At 39.1% G+C, this 17,849-nt stretch overlaps 1 protein-coding gene across 1 annotated transcript in view; it reads right to left on the bottom strand.

Moving 5' to 3' along the window:
* Positions 1–10,006: 10,006 nt before the first annotated feature.
* The window catches only part of RPRD1A (regulation of nuclear pre-mRNA domain containing 1A), a 73,661-nt gene continuing 65,818 nt past the window's right edge, over positions 10,007–17,849 (bottom strand). Inside the window, exon 7 of the mRNA XM_007945659.2 lies at positions 10,007–10,156. Within this exon, the coding sequence (XP_007943850.1) occupies positions 10,007–10,156 (150 nt within the window). The remainder of the gene's footprint in view (positions 10,157–17,849) is intronic.

Below are 17,849 nucleotides of genomic sequence, written 5' to 3' on the forward strand. Positions count from 1 at the left end.
AAATTTTACTTTGTTTCTCTGTTCCCACTAGTGGATATAAAAGCAAGAAAGGAACTAGAAAGAAGGTGCAGCCTTTCTTCCCTATGCAGCAAGAAACATGGCGAGATCAGCAGTTCAAGTACGGAGAATACAAAGCACCAATACCATTTGCCTCTAATTAGGGGTCCACCACTGTCTGCTAGAAAAAGCTACAAGGAACTGGACATGAAGCCGGCCTGTGGTCCTGCAGAACTCAAACACCAGCTTGAAAGCAGAATGAAAACAGGGTTTAATTTCTCTCAATTGAGCACACTCCGCAAAACCACAAGCAATGCACCACTTCCCACCTTAAGCTGGATGAGGAAATCACACAGAGATCTTGAAAGAACTGGCATCACCAGCAACTAGTAAAAATACTACAAGACTTTTTATTTTAAAAACCAAGAGCTGGGAAAAAGAGATGATAGAAAAATACTAGTATTTTGAAAAAGTCATATATTAATGCATGATTTAAGTTTTTAAAAATATCTTTCATTGAACTTTTTTTTCCATAAGCAAAATATTCCTGACTGAACAAAGAAATGTGACTTTATAAAAAGATGATATAACTAACCAAACGATAACCTATACAACTGTATTTTCATACATATAATGGAATAAGGTAATAGAGTTCTGAATAACAATTCATTTACATTAATTAAAGTTTTCAGTTTTGTACCTTTTCCATAACGCATGGAATCTGAATGTTACGTGTATAAATCTAAAGTTTCCTGTACATTCTACTTCAGACAATGATCTATGCAATAAATGGCAAAATCTAGTTTCCACTTTTCATATCATCAAAAAAATTGGAAATAAGTCAAATTGGGCACATAAGATATAGATGACAGATGCTAATACCAACCCGTGTACCCACAATACTGCATTACCATTAACACCAAACACCAGGCTACAGATAAACACATAAATATCTGAGAAGATCAGATGGGGGTAAGTGAACAGGATTATACTCTAGATCAAGGATCGTTTCAGCGGAGGCTAATCTTGCACAGATACCAGCGATACAAAATACCTGCAAGCCTTACAGAAACAACAGAAAACAGACACAGAATAATCCCTCACAGCCAGACACTGTGGGAGAGAGATCCAATGGATCTACCGACTCAGGACCATAGTACTGGGAGTAACCAGACTCAATTGGCACAACAAAATACATAAAAGTCTTGTTCCTCATCCTACATTGGTGAGTAGCGACTGGGATCTTAAAAGCTTTCAAGCGGCCATGTATGATGCAGCTAATGGTCTGCTATCATCAGAAGTGAAAACAAGTGCAAAAAACCAAGGGCATTTGGAAGCAACCAGCCCTGTGACACGATGGCCCTCAAGACCAGAAGAACTAGATGGTGCCCTGTTACCAATGCCAACCACTCAGCAAAGGATCAAATCTGGAGATCCTGGATAGAATGGGAGGAAAAACGTTGAACAAAATCCAAAAATTCAGTAATGACCAGAATGGTGAGACCTCACAAAACTATGATCCTGGGATACATTCTGGGCCTGGAATAAAACTCACTCCCAGGGGCTGGCTGTCAGCCCAATAGTAAACAAGATGTACACGGAGACTACTCAATCCAGGGAGAAGCACCCACATATGCTATGGAAATGCATCCCTTGGAGCAATCGACCACAGGGCACCAGAAGGGCAACATTCGCGTGGAGGAAATGCAAGACACATAGGAGTGCGTAACTATGAGGGGCACGGGGTGTGTGTGGGGGTTACTGGACAGGGAGGGGACTTCTCCCCTGGGTTAGGGTTGGGGATGGTAAATGGGGAGTGAAACTAAAGGTACACGTAATGTTGAATGTAAAACAAACTCTGCTCTGTAAACTTGTACCTAAAGCACAATAAAAAAATAAAAATAAATAAAACTTTAAAGAATGTTTTAAAAAAAACTGGAATTAAATCACATGGAACTCAGCAATTCAAATGGCTTAACCTCTGGTGGCATAATTATACCACGAGATCGTGAGTCTTTCAGGTAAGGCGGCAATGATCCAGGCTGCAGGTCTGTGCCTCTTTCACTCCACCACTGTCAGACGAATTATGTGAGATGTGCTAGGCAATGAAATGAATAAGAAAATATGGAGGAGTTTCTCAGATTACAGGGCATGAGGTTGATAACAGTTCAAATAAGGCAAATGAAGAGTGTTCCTTAGCTTGTCAGGAAAGCACACTATGACAATTACTTTGGGTGCAGCAACTTCTTTCACTCCTTCTAAAGGTTTCTCATACATGAGATGTTACTTGAAATAAAGTACTGGATGCCTAGAACTATGATGCCTAGATCAGACCTGCAACTTGCACGTGCATCAGAATTACCTTAACAAATTTGTTAAAAAGACAGATTTTGTGATTCAGTGGGTTTGGGGCCCAAGAATTTACATTTCTTACAAGTTTCCAGCTGCTGGCCTAAGGAATCACTGGCTTAAAAGAAATATGCTAGTTTATAAATAAAAGTAAGCTTTGGTCAATTCCAAAAACTGTCAGTGTATTCCATTACCAATGGAATAAACTCTTTGACAAGAGAAATGCAGTTAAGTAGTCTCTGTATACCCTCAAAAGCTTTAACACCATGCCTTAAACACAGTGTTGTTGCTGCTGTTAGGTGACATCAAGTCAGCTCCCACTCACAGCAACCCTATGTACAACAGAACAAAACGCTGCCCAGTCCTGTGCTAGCCTCACAGTCCTTACCTTACTATATGTGAGCCCATCATTGCAGCCACTGTGTCAATCTACCTAGTTGAGGGCCTTCCCCTTTTTCATTGACCCTCCACTTTACCAAGCATATCATTCTCCAGGGAATGGTCCCCTTTGACAATATGACCAACATAGGTGAGATGAAGTCTGGCCATTCTCGCTTCCAAGAAGCATTCTGGCTACACTTCTTCCAGGACAGATGTTGGTTCTTCTAGCAGTCCATAGTACATTCAGTATTCTTCACCAACACCACAACTCAAAAGCATCAACTCTTCTTCAGTCTTCCTTATTCATGCCCAGCTCTCATATGCATATGAGGCTACTGAAAATATCAGGGCTTGGATTGGGCGCACCTTCATCTTCAAAGAGACATCTTTGCTCCTCCACACCTGAAAAGAGGTCTTTTGTTGTTGTTGTTGTTGATGATGATGATGATGATGTTGCATAATGATATATTATCTTACCTTTACCAAAAATAACCTTTTCTTTATTTTTTTGTTAACACTTTATTTATTTATTTATTTATTTTATTTATTTCATTTGGGCGAAGATTTACAGAGCACATTCACTTTCCATACAGCAGTTCACATATACTTTGTCTCATGTCACTGACCACAGTTTACCACAATGCCAACAGCTCCCTTCCCACTTCCTCCCCACAGTTACCTGAAAAGAGGTCTTTTGCAGCAGATTTGCCCAATGCAATATTATCGTCTGATGTCTTGACTGCTGCTTCCACTGGTGTTGACTATGGAACCAAATAATAGAAATCTTTGACAACTTCAATCTTTTCTTTATTTATCGTGATGCTAATTATTGGTCCAGTTGTGAGGATTAGTTTTCTTTATGTTGAGATGAATCCATACTGCAGACTGTAGTCTTTAATCTTCATCAGTCAGTGCTTCACTTTCAGCAAGCAATGTTGTGTCATCTGGGTATCGCGGGTTGTTAATTACTCTTCCTCTAATCCTGAGGCTGCATGATTCTTCATTTAGTCCAGCTTCTAGGATTATTTGCTCAGTATAGATAGAGTAAGTATGGTGAAAGGATACAACCCTGACACACTCCCTTCTTAATTTTAAACCATGCAGGATCCCCTTGTTCTGTTCATATGACAGCCTCATGATCTATGTACAGGTTCCATAAGAACAACCAAGTGTTTTGGAATTCCCATTCTTCTCTATGTTATCCATAATGTTATGAACCACACAGTTGAATATTTTTGCATTGGTAACAAAACACAAGCAAACATCTTTCTGGTATTCTTTGCTTTCAGCCAAGACCCATCTGATACCAGCAATGATGTCTATCAGTTTGTTGTACTATGGTGGCTTGTGTGCTGCTGTGAGACTGGAGGTTATGTCACTAGCATTTCAAATACCAGCAGGGTCACCCATGGTGGACAGGTGTCAGTGGAGCTTCTAGACTAAGGCAGACTTGGAAAAAGAAAGGGACCATCCACTTCTCAAAGCACTGGCCAGTGAAAATGTTATGAATTACAGTGAAACATTGTCTGACATTACTGGAAAAGTTCATAAATAGCTAAACACAGTAGTAGTCATTAAACGTTGTCTAGAGTATCTCTAGCAATAACTCATTTTATCTCTACTTTGTTAAAGTAAACAAAACAATTGCTTTGAGAAAACGATTCAGTGTAATATTCTTCTTAAAACTACCATCCTTAAGCAGTACTTATTTAGCTAAGATGCTGCTTTAGAATAGGAATATTTGTACGATGTTATTTTACTGTAACCGCATACAAAATGTGGACTTGGTGAAAGAAGAGGCTCTGCACAACATACCAATGTAAGAGGCCGTATCAAGTAATGGTTACAGAACACAGGCTCAAGAGCCATACTGCCTGAGTTTGAACTTCAGTTTGACTATTTGACTTGTTCAGGGTCACACACAGGACTTAAACTGTGTCTCAGTTCCCCCACATGTAAAACTGAAGCAGAGGAGCAGAGTATCTCTCACAAAGGACATGTGAAGTATCTAGAACAGTTCCTAGTTCTATTAATTAATTATTAATTCTATATGTGTTAGCTATCATTATTATATGTTATAGATTATGATTTGTAGGGCATTGTTTTTCAAGGTGTAGTCCATGAGTTACTTGCATCAGAATCATAAGGACAGCTTGTTTGAAATACAGATTTTTTAATAGATCCCAAATGTTCTAAACTAGAATTTGTGGATATAGGATCCCAGAATCTGTGTTAATGAACAACCCTGACGGTTCTCACACATTGTACAAAAACCCACTAGTGCAGAGGTGGTAAAAGTGGGATGGGAAGCACCTGAGTTCAGATAAAATGAACAAATGCCATCCAAGATTAGAGAACGGAGAGCAATGACCAGAGGACTACATCTCCCAAACTTTCTACATGGCAAGAACCACCTCAGTCACAGCCAATGTGACTCAGCAGGTAGATGTCCTTTCTGCAAATGCACCAAGTGAGTCTCACTTCAAGCTTGAGAAATACAACAGCCCTAATTTCCCACAGATTTCTAGTACTCCCCCCAATTTTGTTTTAAATTCAAGGTGTGATGAGGGCTTGTGCTCCAGGAAGAAAATCAAGGTACCAAGTAAATCTGTTCACTCAAAGGCACTTACTACTTGCACTTATGCCTAAGGAAGGAAGGTTGGGCAATCTACTTCCATAGCGGTACCACCTAGGAAACCCAAGGAGGGGTCGCTATGAGTTGGATCTGACTCGATGGCAGTTGAGTTTGGTTTTTTTGGTTTACTGACTTCTGGTTACCTAGTGCTGCTCTGACAGGAATATACCACACATGGCATGGCTTGAAGAAACAAGAGTTTATTCTTACAATTTGGAGGCTTTAAGTCCAAGTTCAAAGTGCCAGGCTCTAGGGGCTGGATAAAAGCCCCTCAACCTTGGGCTTCAGCTCTGCCTTCTCCTCCTGGTCCACTGAAACCAGAGACTTTTCTTCACTCAGATTGCTGCTGGTTGCTGAGACTGACAAGCCCAAGGTTGACAAGTAAAAAGGCACAGTCCCGATGTTACCATATCACATGGCAGGCCATGAATTCAAATCCACTGAAAGTCCCAAGGCTGGCAGAGCATGGCAGGCTGCTGAACAACGACACAGCTGCATGCAGGGTTCAAGCGTGCCATAAGCTAGAGATCATTCCCAAAACTGTTTCTTATATACAGGAAGCAGACCACATAACCAAAGCAGCTACTCAGCTGATCCAATAGATTCCACCAAGGAATTAATTACCAATCTCACCTTGGAGAATAACTACATTCAGCTGCCCAGCCACTCAACCAGGCCTAGCTAAGTTGACACACAAACTTAACCACTATACTGAGCAATGGATCACAAAAGAAGATATAGTCTTATTCTCTGCCCATGAGAAACTCACTATATAATGAACTAGAAAATCCATACTTTATTACCTAGAATTGCTTAAGTATCTTATACTGTGAAGCAAGCCATGGACTACAAAGTTGGTCTAGAGTAGTGGTTGTCAAAATGTGGTCCCTAAACTCAGTGGCATCAGCATTAACTTGTTAGAAATACAAACTATGTGGCAGTACTCCAGACCTACTGAGTCAGAAGCTCTGAGGATGGAGCCCAGCAATCTGTATTTTAATAAGCTCTCCAGGTGATACTGGTGCTCAAGTTTGGGAACCACTAGCCAAGCAAGAGGGATACCCATTAGCAGTCTCTCTGCCTTAACACTGCTGAATACTGCCAATACTTTGCTTGCCTCCCACTGCATTAATTTTTCCCCTCTCCACCCCATATTCAATTAATCAGATTCACAAAAATAACCTACACATCTCAAAAAGAACATAAAACTTTATTAAGAACATCTTATACTATCATCAGATACAGCCAAAGAAAAAGGGGTAAACAGACAGGGAGACTTCATCTTCTTGTGTGCTACCACCACATCAGAACACACTCATGGATGAATGGCTGGAATGACATTTGGTGACAAATGCTCTGGATAAATAAATTCAGTAACACAATGTTCCCTTTCTATACAAAGAACTGGATTTACACTTTAAAAGCTTTGATACAGTGCAACAATGATGAAACAAGACTACATCTTTAGGAACTATTTCTTACTAGTTTAATAGCAGTTTAATAGTATTTCAAATAATGCTCATTTTTTAGAAAGGAAAATTCAGAAAGAACATTTTAACTTTCCCAATTAATTAATTTATACTTCTGAGTATTTTCTCTAAAGACTTCTCAGAACCAGTTCACTGACTATACTTACATAGGTGAAATATTCACCTATAGTGGGTAACTGACAACCTAGCTTTATTCTTTTAATTTTGCAAATCAAGATGATCAGGCTAGTCCAGCTTTTTGCTTACAGAAAAACCCTGATTCAGAGTGTATGTGAGAAGCAATCCAAAACAGCTGCATCTGGAGCTAGAAGAAGAGGCTGGCTAGAGCGCAGGTGATCTTCTCGGACTCCTGGTTTCCTCCTGTGGTTCTTTAGTTACTGTAGTGAAGGGAGCAGAGGGAGTGCGGGGAATCTGCTCAAACTGCCACTCCAGAAAGCTCTCTGCAGTTTGTGGAGAAAAGAATGATGGTATCCATTCAAACCACGGTACCCCTACCTCAAGTATGGTGACATGCTTTTGTTGTGAAGGTCTAGGCCAAACTGCATTCAAAGATGCATGATTTGCCTCAGGTACACAGGAGAGAAAATGCTCATGATTTAATCCTATTTCATGAGAAAATGTAATCTTCCTTTTAGAAATGAAGACTATTTACTGCTAAGGCTTACAAAGTTAACAATCCTAAGGCTGAAAACATGACTTTGAACTAGACCACATTGTTTGTGAGCTAACCAACAATTGCGGGTCGGCAGAATATAGGTCGGGGTGGGACTGAGGGTGGGTTTCAAGTTCTTAAGTACTATAACATATCACAAAACCCATCAAGTGCTTTAAAAAAATAATTTATATCATAAATATTTAGAACAGATACTGGCATTAAAATCAGTATCTAAGTCAGAAGTCTCTCTTAAACAGTGAAAATATTTCAACACTCCTAATAGATTTCAAATCTTCCCAGGAGTATATAGCTTAAAAATTAGTTTTCAAAGGAAAAAAGTGTTTTGAATGGGTAAGTCATGACTTTACCACATCATAAATAAGGTTAAGATGTTGAAAGTAAGGTGACTTTCACATTAACAACAAAAGATTAACTTACTTGGTATAACAGGTTACAAAGGTTTTATAACTGTGCATTTGTTACTCTCCTGTGCTTACTGTTTTCTACATGTAAGGAGAGAAGTACATAGTACAGCAGACCCAAGCTGAGACACCTCAGCGTGTGCATTTGTCTGCTGCAAGCCATTTCCTTCATCAGGCTGCCCTTACAAATGCCAGATAGGACTTGCTATTAGTAATTTGTCAACCACATTGTAAGTTAAGTACATTCATGGTTAAGCAGATGAGGTTCCCAGGTGAGTTTTCTGTGGTAGTGTCAACAGGTAACCTACTATTGTTTCAGTGTAAAAAAGTGGCCCGAGTCCCAAAAGTTGATGAAGTAAAAAACTTTAAAATATAGTCCACATCTATATGGACATATATATGTATCACTCTTTTGGGGAGAGGCCAAATTGTGAACATCACTGTTTACAGAAGTATTGATTATTAAAATTAATGTTTGCCTTCTTCTTTACATGTAAACTCATTTTAATTATATCCTCTAATACTGAGAAAGAAACAGTATGAAGGCATTCAGACTTGTTGTTGTTGTTGTTGTTATTTGCCGTCGAGTCGGCCCAGACTCATAGCGACCCCTCCTTGGGTTTCCGAGGCAGTATCACTATGGAAGTAGGATTGCCCAACCTTCCTTCCGAGGAGTGGCTGATGGGTTTGAACCGCCAGCCTTCTGGTTAGCAGTCAAGTGCCTTTAGGCACTATGCTACCAGAGCTCCTAGACTAGCATTCAGACTAGTGAGACATAATTGGTTGTGGGATATAAAAGGAGAAGTTTTATTGACTATTCTAATTTGAATCTGCTTACAACAAAAAGAAAAAGGTCTAATATGCAAAGCAATAAATGAAAAAAATATTTATCCTAAGTCATTACTGGATACAAATCCACAGCTTAACAACGTGCTTTAAAAAAAGCATGAGAGCATGCAAATGTTCTAACACACAGGGTTAGAAATTACAGGTAAAAGTACATTTGTTTTGGTAATTCTGAATATACAAATATAAAATTTAAGCAGATATACCCTGTAGTGTAGCACGGCTTAATTTCCAAATTTACAGTCATTCAAAACCTTGAGGAAACATTAAAAATGTTCCAGGTTACTTTACTGAATGTTACTGAATATTATGTTCTTCAGCTATTAGAGATAAAAATACTATTGTTTTTAAAGCTATGTGGCGAAGGGAGTAACAGAAGTATCATTATTTTGTTTCTTTTAATCCCATACATGGCTTTATGTTAAAGGGATCAATTATGTTAAAAGGAGACTGACTTGACAAATAGATAGCAGTTCCAGCATCAAAGGTATCCTTTTTGTACAGTCAAAATTTATAACATTTCCAAAGCATTTTCATATTAATCTACTCAAATAATTCTAAATAGTTTAATCAAGGAACTCCCTGTTTAACACTATTTTTCTACACTAATAGTTGCAATAGAATCCCTATTATAGAAAAGGTTCTATAGGCTTTGATCTGACCCTCAAAGTGACATCCATGTTAAGTGTTAAATGAATGACCTCTAGAGAATAAGGAATCAAAGGCATTGAGAGGCACAGAATTGACATTTGGATGGGAGAAGGGTGAAGATTAAGTTAGAACATTTATTCCTTCTATAATCAAGTCCTAACTATACCATAATAAAGTCTCAACCAATTCCTGATTAGTTCTTCCCCTTTAGAAATTACATAGTATACAGTGATTAGATACTGACGAAAGGAAAGAAAAACATTCAAAAATATGTGAAGAAATAGAAACATGAACTATCTCACAAGGCCCTGGGTCAAAAAAAATTTACAAAAAGATCTTTTGAAAATAATCACTATTTGGTGCTTATTAATACACAGATCATCATGTTGTTTAAACCAAGTCATGTTAATTTACCGATAAAATAGTAAACAAACCAACATTTTAAACAATTTTATAAATTACTTGTTTCTTTTGTTAGTGTCACTCTCTCAACAATATACAAAAATAATGCTACAGGACTATTCACCTAACCTGTCTCCAATTCTTGCAAAGTCCTGGAGCTCTGGAAAGAGACTGGTCATCAATCTTCACTGTAGATGTCCCCCGCAAAAGGCAGGTGCATGTGGCTTCCAGTGACATTGGGCAATCGAGATAAGTCTGGCAGGCTCTGGATCCGGGACCTGAGTTCTTTGCGCACCAGGGAAACTCTGGCTAGCTTGCGCTTATATTCCTGTAACATTAAACCACTTTCATTAGCATTCTGGGAAACTGGCATTCAGAGAAGAGCTAGCAACTGCACAGCACATAACAACAACAACAACAACAACAATGCCAAATTAAAAACATTATTACAATGTGAGTTTTAGGATCAAAAGAAGGGCTTGTGACATATGTATCTAGCTAAGCTCAATTATTACTACAAAAAACTTCAGTCTTTAGCTGTTGTTTCTCACCTGTAGAAAGAAGACTAACATATTAATATACTTAATACACAGCATATAAGATCTTCAGGGATCACTGAGTTTGGAAAGGAAAAATTATATTATTTTCACAAACCTAATACTGAAATCTAACATTGTTTTCAATTGTGAATGGTGGCTACAATCCATAGGAGTATTAATAGTACCTATGCCTTTATCTCCAGAAGAAACCAGCCATTTGCATACGCTCTCAGTTTTGCAGCTAGCTTAAGACACTGCACATATTTATCATTATTTTGAAGCTTATGGTAGTTATTAGACCCACCACCAAATGTCATATAATGTATATTAGTAAAGAAACTTGTTCTACAAATTTTGTTATTTTGATAATTGTACTTCAACATAACTTGTTTTCTTTGAACTACTACACATTTTATCTTATGCATTTAAAAATAACTTGAACCATCAGTGGCTTCCTTGGACCACCAAAGGGCTCTAATGACACACAAAAAAAGTTTAAAAAAAAAAAAAAAAAAAAAACACCTCTGCAAATAGTAACCTCAAGATATCAAAGGCGTGAGGCCAATCATGTTTGAGTTAGAGGGTAACAGCCTCTCTAGTGGGAATATCTCCTTTCAACAGAGTTCCAGACCTCCATGTGGGGATGCAGAGAACTCTTCTAACCCCACCACCTAGTGGCAGGGGATGAGGGGAAGGAGGAATCTAGGAAATGGGTACTCTTCGAGAAAGATTAGCCCCTTTGCCACCCTCCTACTAAGGCTGATTTTTCACAAGTAAGACAGAACAGTGAGCGATAAACTTTACATTCTGAGTTGGTCACCTATCCCCAGAGAGCTCCCTCGGCATCGGTGTTTCTAAGCCATGGCTGTACATCAGAATCATCTAGGAAATTCTGAAGACAGTTCTGCTGTCAAGGCCTCACTGTACATCAATTAAATGAGAAATCTCTAGAAGTGTGTTCAAAACATGTGAATTTGGCAAAAACTCCTAAGGTGAAGCTAATAAAGAGAGATGTGAACCATTTCTCCACTGTTTTTCCATCCAAAATGAAATCAACCAATGGAGTGCACTTGCACTAGTGAGGCTCCTCTTCTGAAGTACACCTATACCTGGGCGGGTACGAGGTTCGCCAAGGTGCTCTAAGGGAATGTGGGGAGAGGGTTCTAAACCAGGGGCAACTGGGCACACTGGCAGATAAAGCAAGAAAAACTGAGAACTAGGAACACTGAAGGATAGCCCTGGGCACATCAGAGAGATGTCAACTCTTGCTTGCCATGTCCACATGACCCTGCATTTCTAATTGATCATGAAAGTCAAGGTGGAGTAAATATAAAGTTTAACAGGGATCTATAACCACAAAGCAAGCTTTGCCTCTTCTCTTCTTCCCTTTACAGAGCCCTGGTGGTGTGGTGGTTAAGGCATTTGGCATCTAATCCAAAGGTTGGTGGTTCAAAGCCACCAGCAGCTGTGCAGAACAATGAGGCAGTCTCCTTCCATAAACACTTACAGCCCTAGAAACCCTATGGGGGTCGCTGACTCGGAAAAGACTCGATGGCAGTGAGTTTGTTTGTTTTGTTTTTTTAAGTTTCTCCTCTTTACCAGCAACACACACAGGAAGACCAGTAAGTTTCAGGATGGTCCACTCAGAGTTTCAAGGTACTTCACATTTTAGATGTGTCATGTACCTCCTCCACATTTAGCATGATTTCTTTCTCAGAACATGCTTGCATAGTGGCCAACACATAACTTTGTCTGTATCACATTAGCAAGTTCCACTGTTCTTAGGTGAACAATGATACCCAAGGCACTCTGGGGTCAGCAGAATATATTCAGATACTGTCCAAACACGCTCAAAGGCAATTCCCTTTCTACTCCTTCAGGGCTATATGCCTTGAGACATATCTTGAATGCCCTGCATGGGATAAAGGACTTCTTGGGTGGCACAAATGTTAAGTGCTCAACCACCAAGGGAAGGGTGGGCAGTTTGAACCCACCCAAAGTGCCTTTGCCTTAGAAGAGAGGCCTGCTAATCTGCTTCTGAAAGGCATAGCCTTGAAAATCCTATGGAGCAGTTCTTTGTGGCACACACGGAATCATCATGAGTCATTATCAACTTAATGGCAACTAATAACAAGTATGATATAGCTGTTCTCCAATTAAGATTTATCTTAATCCTCCAATTCAAATCGTATGTGGCAACTGAAAGACTTCAACCAACAGGTATACAGTAAAAACAAAACTATAAACAAGAGCTACCACAAATTGAATGTCCGTTATATGACAGAAATTTTAATATGAACTCATTCAATCCTCTGGTGGTGTAGTGCCTAAGACATTTGACGGCTAACCAGAAGGCTGGTGGTTCAAACTCACCAGGCACTCCTTGGAAGTAAGGTTGGACAATCTACTTCTGTAGTGATACTGCCTCAGAAACCCAAGGAGGGTCACTGAGTCGGATCCCACTCGACAGCAACTGAGTTTCTTGGGTGGATATTCAATCCTTTCAATAATCCTATGAGAACAGGGATCATCTTTCATAAACATACAAAACCATAGGTTCTGAAAATATAAACAAAAGTAGCAGCCAAAAGGTTTCTGCTAGTAAAACAATGAGGTATGAACAAATTACTCAATCCTTTTAGGTCCGTCTGTTTATTCATAAAGGAGTCACAGTGGTGCAGAGCTTAAACTCGGCTGCGAATTGAAAGGTCTGCCCTTGGTTAACTGATTTATCATTACCCTTTCCTTGCCAGTGTCTTCACCACCATCCTAAGGCTTGTGTCACCTCAGCCTCTTGCAACCCTAAATCAGATGAATTATTCCATTCCCAGCTTCATCCCAATGTCCCTCCACTCTTCAAACTCTTACCTATGTGTTACAAGGTAAATGTTCACTTCATCTAGAAATGCTTCCCCCAATCTCTATCATCCTCATACCTCTCCAGGCTTTCAGCTGAACCTATCTCTGCACTGTTTTATTTTTTCTACCATTTTGTATGACTCGTCTTCCCAAGGGCAGGAGTTTTCTTTATACTAACGTGATACTTCAACATTAATGAATTAGGAGTGATTTGTCTTATGTGAGTTAATCCAAGCTTGAAATCGGAACCACCACTAGAAAATCCTTCCTTTACAGAAATATTGAGATTTTCAAGTGTCCAACTCTTATGTATAAGACTTACTTTTATCCCCAGCATTACTACAAAAACTTCTATTTCTAGCCTCACAAATGATTGGCTACTATTCAAATTATTTCTGAATTTAAAGACTGTCTTCGTACCCATAATTGGGGCAAAACACTTTGTATTTATCTATACTCCTTGCAGTGTGTCTGGCAGAACCCTGGGTATTAGCAGGTCCCCAGTTAATATTCCTGGTTATAAAATAAGATGATCTGAAGTACATTCTGCCTCTTCAACTTACTACTATGTGACCTTGGGCAATTATTCCCCAAAACAGTCTAAGTCTCAGCTGCTTCATTTGTAAAACATGACTTTACAGGACGTGAACTTGAGCACATAGTCCAGATTTCAGAATGCCTGGAAAACTGGGCAGATATCTACATTTCAATCTCTTACTTCTCATCTGTGAAATCATGTAACAATATGATTGGTCTGAGGAACACCCAAAAGGATGTTCTAAGAACGCCCCTCCTCAAAAACAGGAAACCTAGCAAGATGCTTAAAGACCCCACCCCACCCAGTGTTTCTTAAAGATGGAGATAGTGGTGGCAAACACTGACTGAAATCCAATTGGTTCAGCTGTGGCTGCACCAAACTGACCTATTTTAACATTCTTGTCAGTCTTCATAATAACTAAATACTTGAGAATTAAAGTAAGGGGAATCTTGGGTCATAAAAGAACAAATGCTGAAGGTGAAGCTTATATTATAGAAGAAGCACTAGGTTGATGATAATCTTCACAATCCCCATTCCTTTTATTTCTTCTGAAGATCCCTATAGGTTCTGTTCTTTGATATCTGGCATTTTACTACATACACTGATTCTCAAGAAGTTAATAAACATAAAAAGTCTTTTTTAAACCAGTACCTTCAATATAATTATTATGAAATTTTGATTCTCATCTTTCAAATTCTGCCACAATGAACTTTTACTTCAGTTTGCTTGCCCTACAATTGGGGTTCTCTAGGAGATTAAATTGGTCAAGATTTGGGGGGGAGGGGCGCTAGGAAACTCCATCATGTCATGCAGTTTCTGGCACTTTTGATCAGTCAAGTCTGTTACCATCCCCAGGTGACAGAGTGCAAATCAGGTAAAGCTCTCAGTGGCTTGCCCTTTCATGCCTTCCAAATACAAATGCCCAAGCTTAGCTTAGGATTCAATCCTGCAATTAATAGATTTTCAAAATTAAACAAACAAACAAACAAACAAAAAAAAAAAACCCACATACCATATGAAAGAATATATATGATGCACTGAACACCAATGACCAAAAACCAGCAGAATTGTGGGGCAACATCAAGAACATCATCCACGAAGAAAGTAAAAGGTCCTTAAAATGACAGGAAAAGAAGTAAACACCAAAAAGGATGTCAGAAGAGATTCTGAAACTTGCCCTTGAATGGTGAACAGCTAAAGCAAATGGAAGAAATGACAAGATAAAAGAGCTGAACAGAAGATTTCAAACAGCAGCTCAAGAAGACAGTCAATTATTATAATGAAATGTACAAAGACCTGGAGTTAGAAAACAAAAAGGAAAGAATATGCTCAGCATTTCTCAGGCTGAAAGAAAGAACTGAAGAAAAAAAATAAGCCTCGAGTTGCAATATTGAAAAGATTCTATGCGTAATATATTGAATGATGCAAGAAACATCAAAAGAAGATGGAAGAAATACACAGTCACTGGACCAAAAAGAATTGGTTGATGTTCATCCATTTCAAGAGATGGCATATGATCAAGAACCAATGGTATTGAAGGAAGAAGTCAAAGCTGCACTGAAGGAATTGGCAAAGAACAAGGCTTAAGGAATTGACGGATTATCTACTGAGATGTTTCAACAAATGGATGCTACACTGGAGGCACTCACTTGGCTATGCCAAGAAATGTGAAAGACAGCTACCTGGCCAACTGACTGGAAGAGATCCATATTTATACCCATTCCAAAGAAAGATGATCCCACACGATGTGGATATTATCGAACAATATCATTAATATCACACACAAGTAAAATCTTACTGAAGATAATTCAAAAACAGTTGCAGCAGTGTATTGAAGAGAACTTCCAGAAATGCAAGCTGGATTCAGAAAAAGACATGGAATGAGGGATATCACTGCTGATGTCTGATGGATGTTAGCTGAAAGCAAATACCAGAAAGATGTTTACTTGTGTTTTATTGACTATGCAAAAGCATTTGATTTTGTGGATCCTAACAAATTATGGATGATATTGAGCAACACAGGAATTCCAGAACACGTAATTGTGCTCATGAGGAACCTGTACATAGACCAGAAGGCTGTCATTTGAACAGCACAAGGGGATACTGCATGGTTTAACATCAGGAAGGGAGTGTGTCAGGGTTGTATTCTTTCACCATACTTATTCAATTTGTATGCTGGGCAAATAATCCAAGAAGCCGGACTACATGAAGAACGTGGTGTAAGGACTGGAAGAAGACTCATTAACAACCTGCAATATACAGACAACACAATTTGCTTGCTGGAAGTATGGATGACGTGAAGCACTTACTGATGAAGGCTGAAGACTACAGTCTGCAGTATGGATTACACCTCAATAAAAAAAAATCCTCACAACTGGAGCAATAAGCAACATCAATATAAGTGGAGAAAAGATTGCTGTTATCAAAGACTTCATATCAACACCAATGGAAGCAGCAGTCAAGACATCAGATGACATACTGCACTGGGCAAATCTGCTGCAAAAGACCTCTTTCAAGTGCTGAAGAGCAAAGATGTCTCCTTGAAGACAAAGGTGTGCCTAACCCAAGCCATGGCATTTTCAACCACCTCATACACATATGAGAGCTGGACAATGAAAAAGGAAGACCGAAGAAGAGCTGATGCTTTAGAGTTGTGTTGGTGAAGAATACTGAAAGTACCACAGACTGCCAAAAGAACTAACAAATCTGTCCTGGAAGAAGTGCAGCCACAGTGCTCCTTGGAAGCAAGAATGGCCAGACTTTGTCCAACCTACTTTGGTCATGTTGTCAGAAGGAACCATTCCCTGAAGAAGGATGTCATGCTTGGTAAAGTGCAGGGTCAACAAAAAAGGGGAAGGCCCTAAACTAGATGGATTGACACAGTGGCTACAAAGATAGGCTCAGGTATAGCAAGGATTGTAAGGCTGGCACAGGACCAGGCAGTGTTTCGTTCTGTTGTACATAGGGTCGCTGTGATTGGGAGACAACTCGACGGCACCTACCACCACCACCACCACCACCAGCACTACCACCACACCAAGTCTTTCTTATTGCCTTTCAAATGTTATGAGATGGAGATGTTTTCTTTTTCCTTGATGGTTTGTAGCAAAATTCTTTCTTCTAGTGGATAGTGCTTCAGTATAAATGAATGTCATCTAATACTCTATCCTACTTCCATTAGTTTATTTTGGGGCTTATATGACTCCCTCAAATAAACTATGCTAAAAACAGACTTAATTTTACTTTTAAAACACTCTTGGAGTAATTCCCAACTATACATAAGATATTTTTACAATGCAATTACTGCAAAGTCTTCTAGATTGCTAACAAGTGGAAAATAAATGATGTTTTTCCAGGGACTAGATTTTGTTAAGGAGCTCTGGTAGCATAGTGCCTAAGGCACTTGACTGCTAACCAGAAGGCTGGTGGTTCAAACCCACCAGCCACTCCTCGGAAGGAAGATGGTGCCATCTACTTCCATAGTGATACTGCCTCGGGAACCCAAGGAGGGGTTGCTATGAGTTGGATCTGACTCGAGGGCACAAAACAACAACAAGATTTTGTTAAAGAAACCAATGTCTAACTGGCTACTGATTGAGTTTTTAAAAATTCTAATGAGAATACATAGTTATAAACAGGCTTTATATATTTCTAGATTTCAGTCTAGCAAAAAGTGACTCTCACACCAAGTAGCTACTTTTTTGAGTACTTACAAAGTGCCACTTTGCTGAACAACTACTACCATTTCCCAGAACTAAGCTTATTTATAGAATACAGTTCGGCAAACTTTGCACAATTTTCCCATTCTTGTTATGTAACTTCTTCTTGAACACCTCCACTAACAGAAACTCACTACTTAACCTCTCCCTCACTTCTGAAGAATTATTTCACTGATAAAGAATTCTAGGTTGGTGTTTTTTCCCTTCAACACTTTAGATATTTCATTTCACTCTCTTCTTGCTTGTATAGTTTTGATGAGAAGTCTGTTGTAATTCTATCTTCGTTCCTCTATACGTAAGGTGTTTTCCCCCCTCTGGCTTCTTTCAAGATTTTGTCTTTTATTTTCTGCAGCAAAATGTGGCATA

The sequence above is a fragment of the Orycteropus afer genome, unplaced genomic scaffold, assembly GCF_000298275.1.
Source record: "Orycteropus afer afer isolate SDZICR_OR568_19922 unplaced genomic scaffold, OryAfe1.0 scaffold00141, whole genome shotgun sequence".
NCBI classification, from domain to species: domain Eukaryota; kingdom Metazoa; phylum Chordata; class Mammalia; order Tubulidentata; family Orycteropodidae; genus Orycteropus; species Orycteropus afer.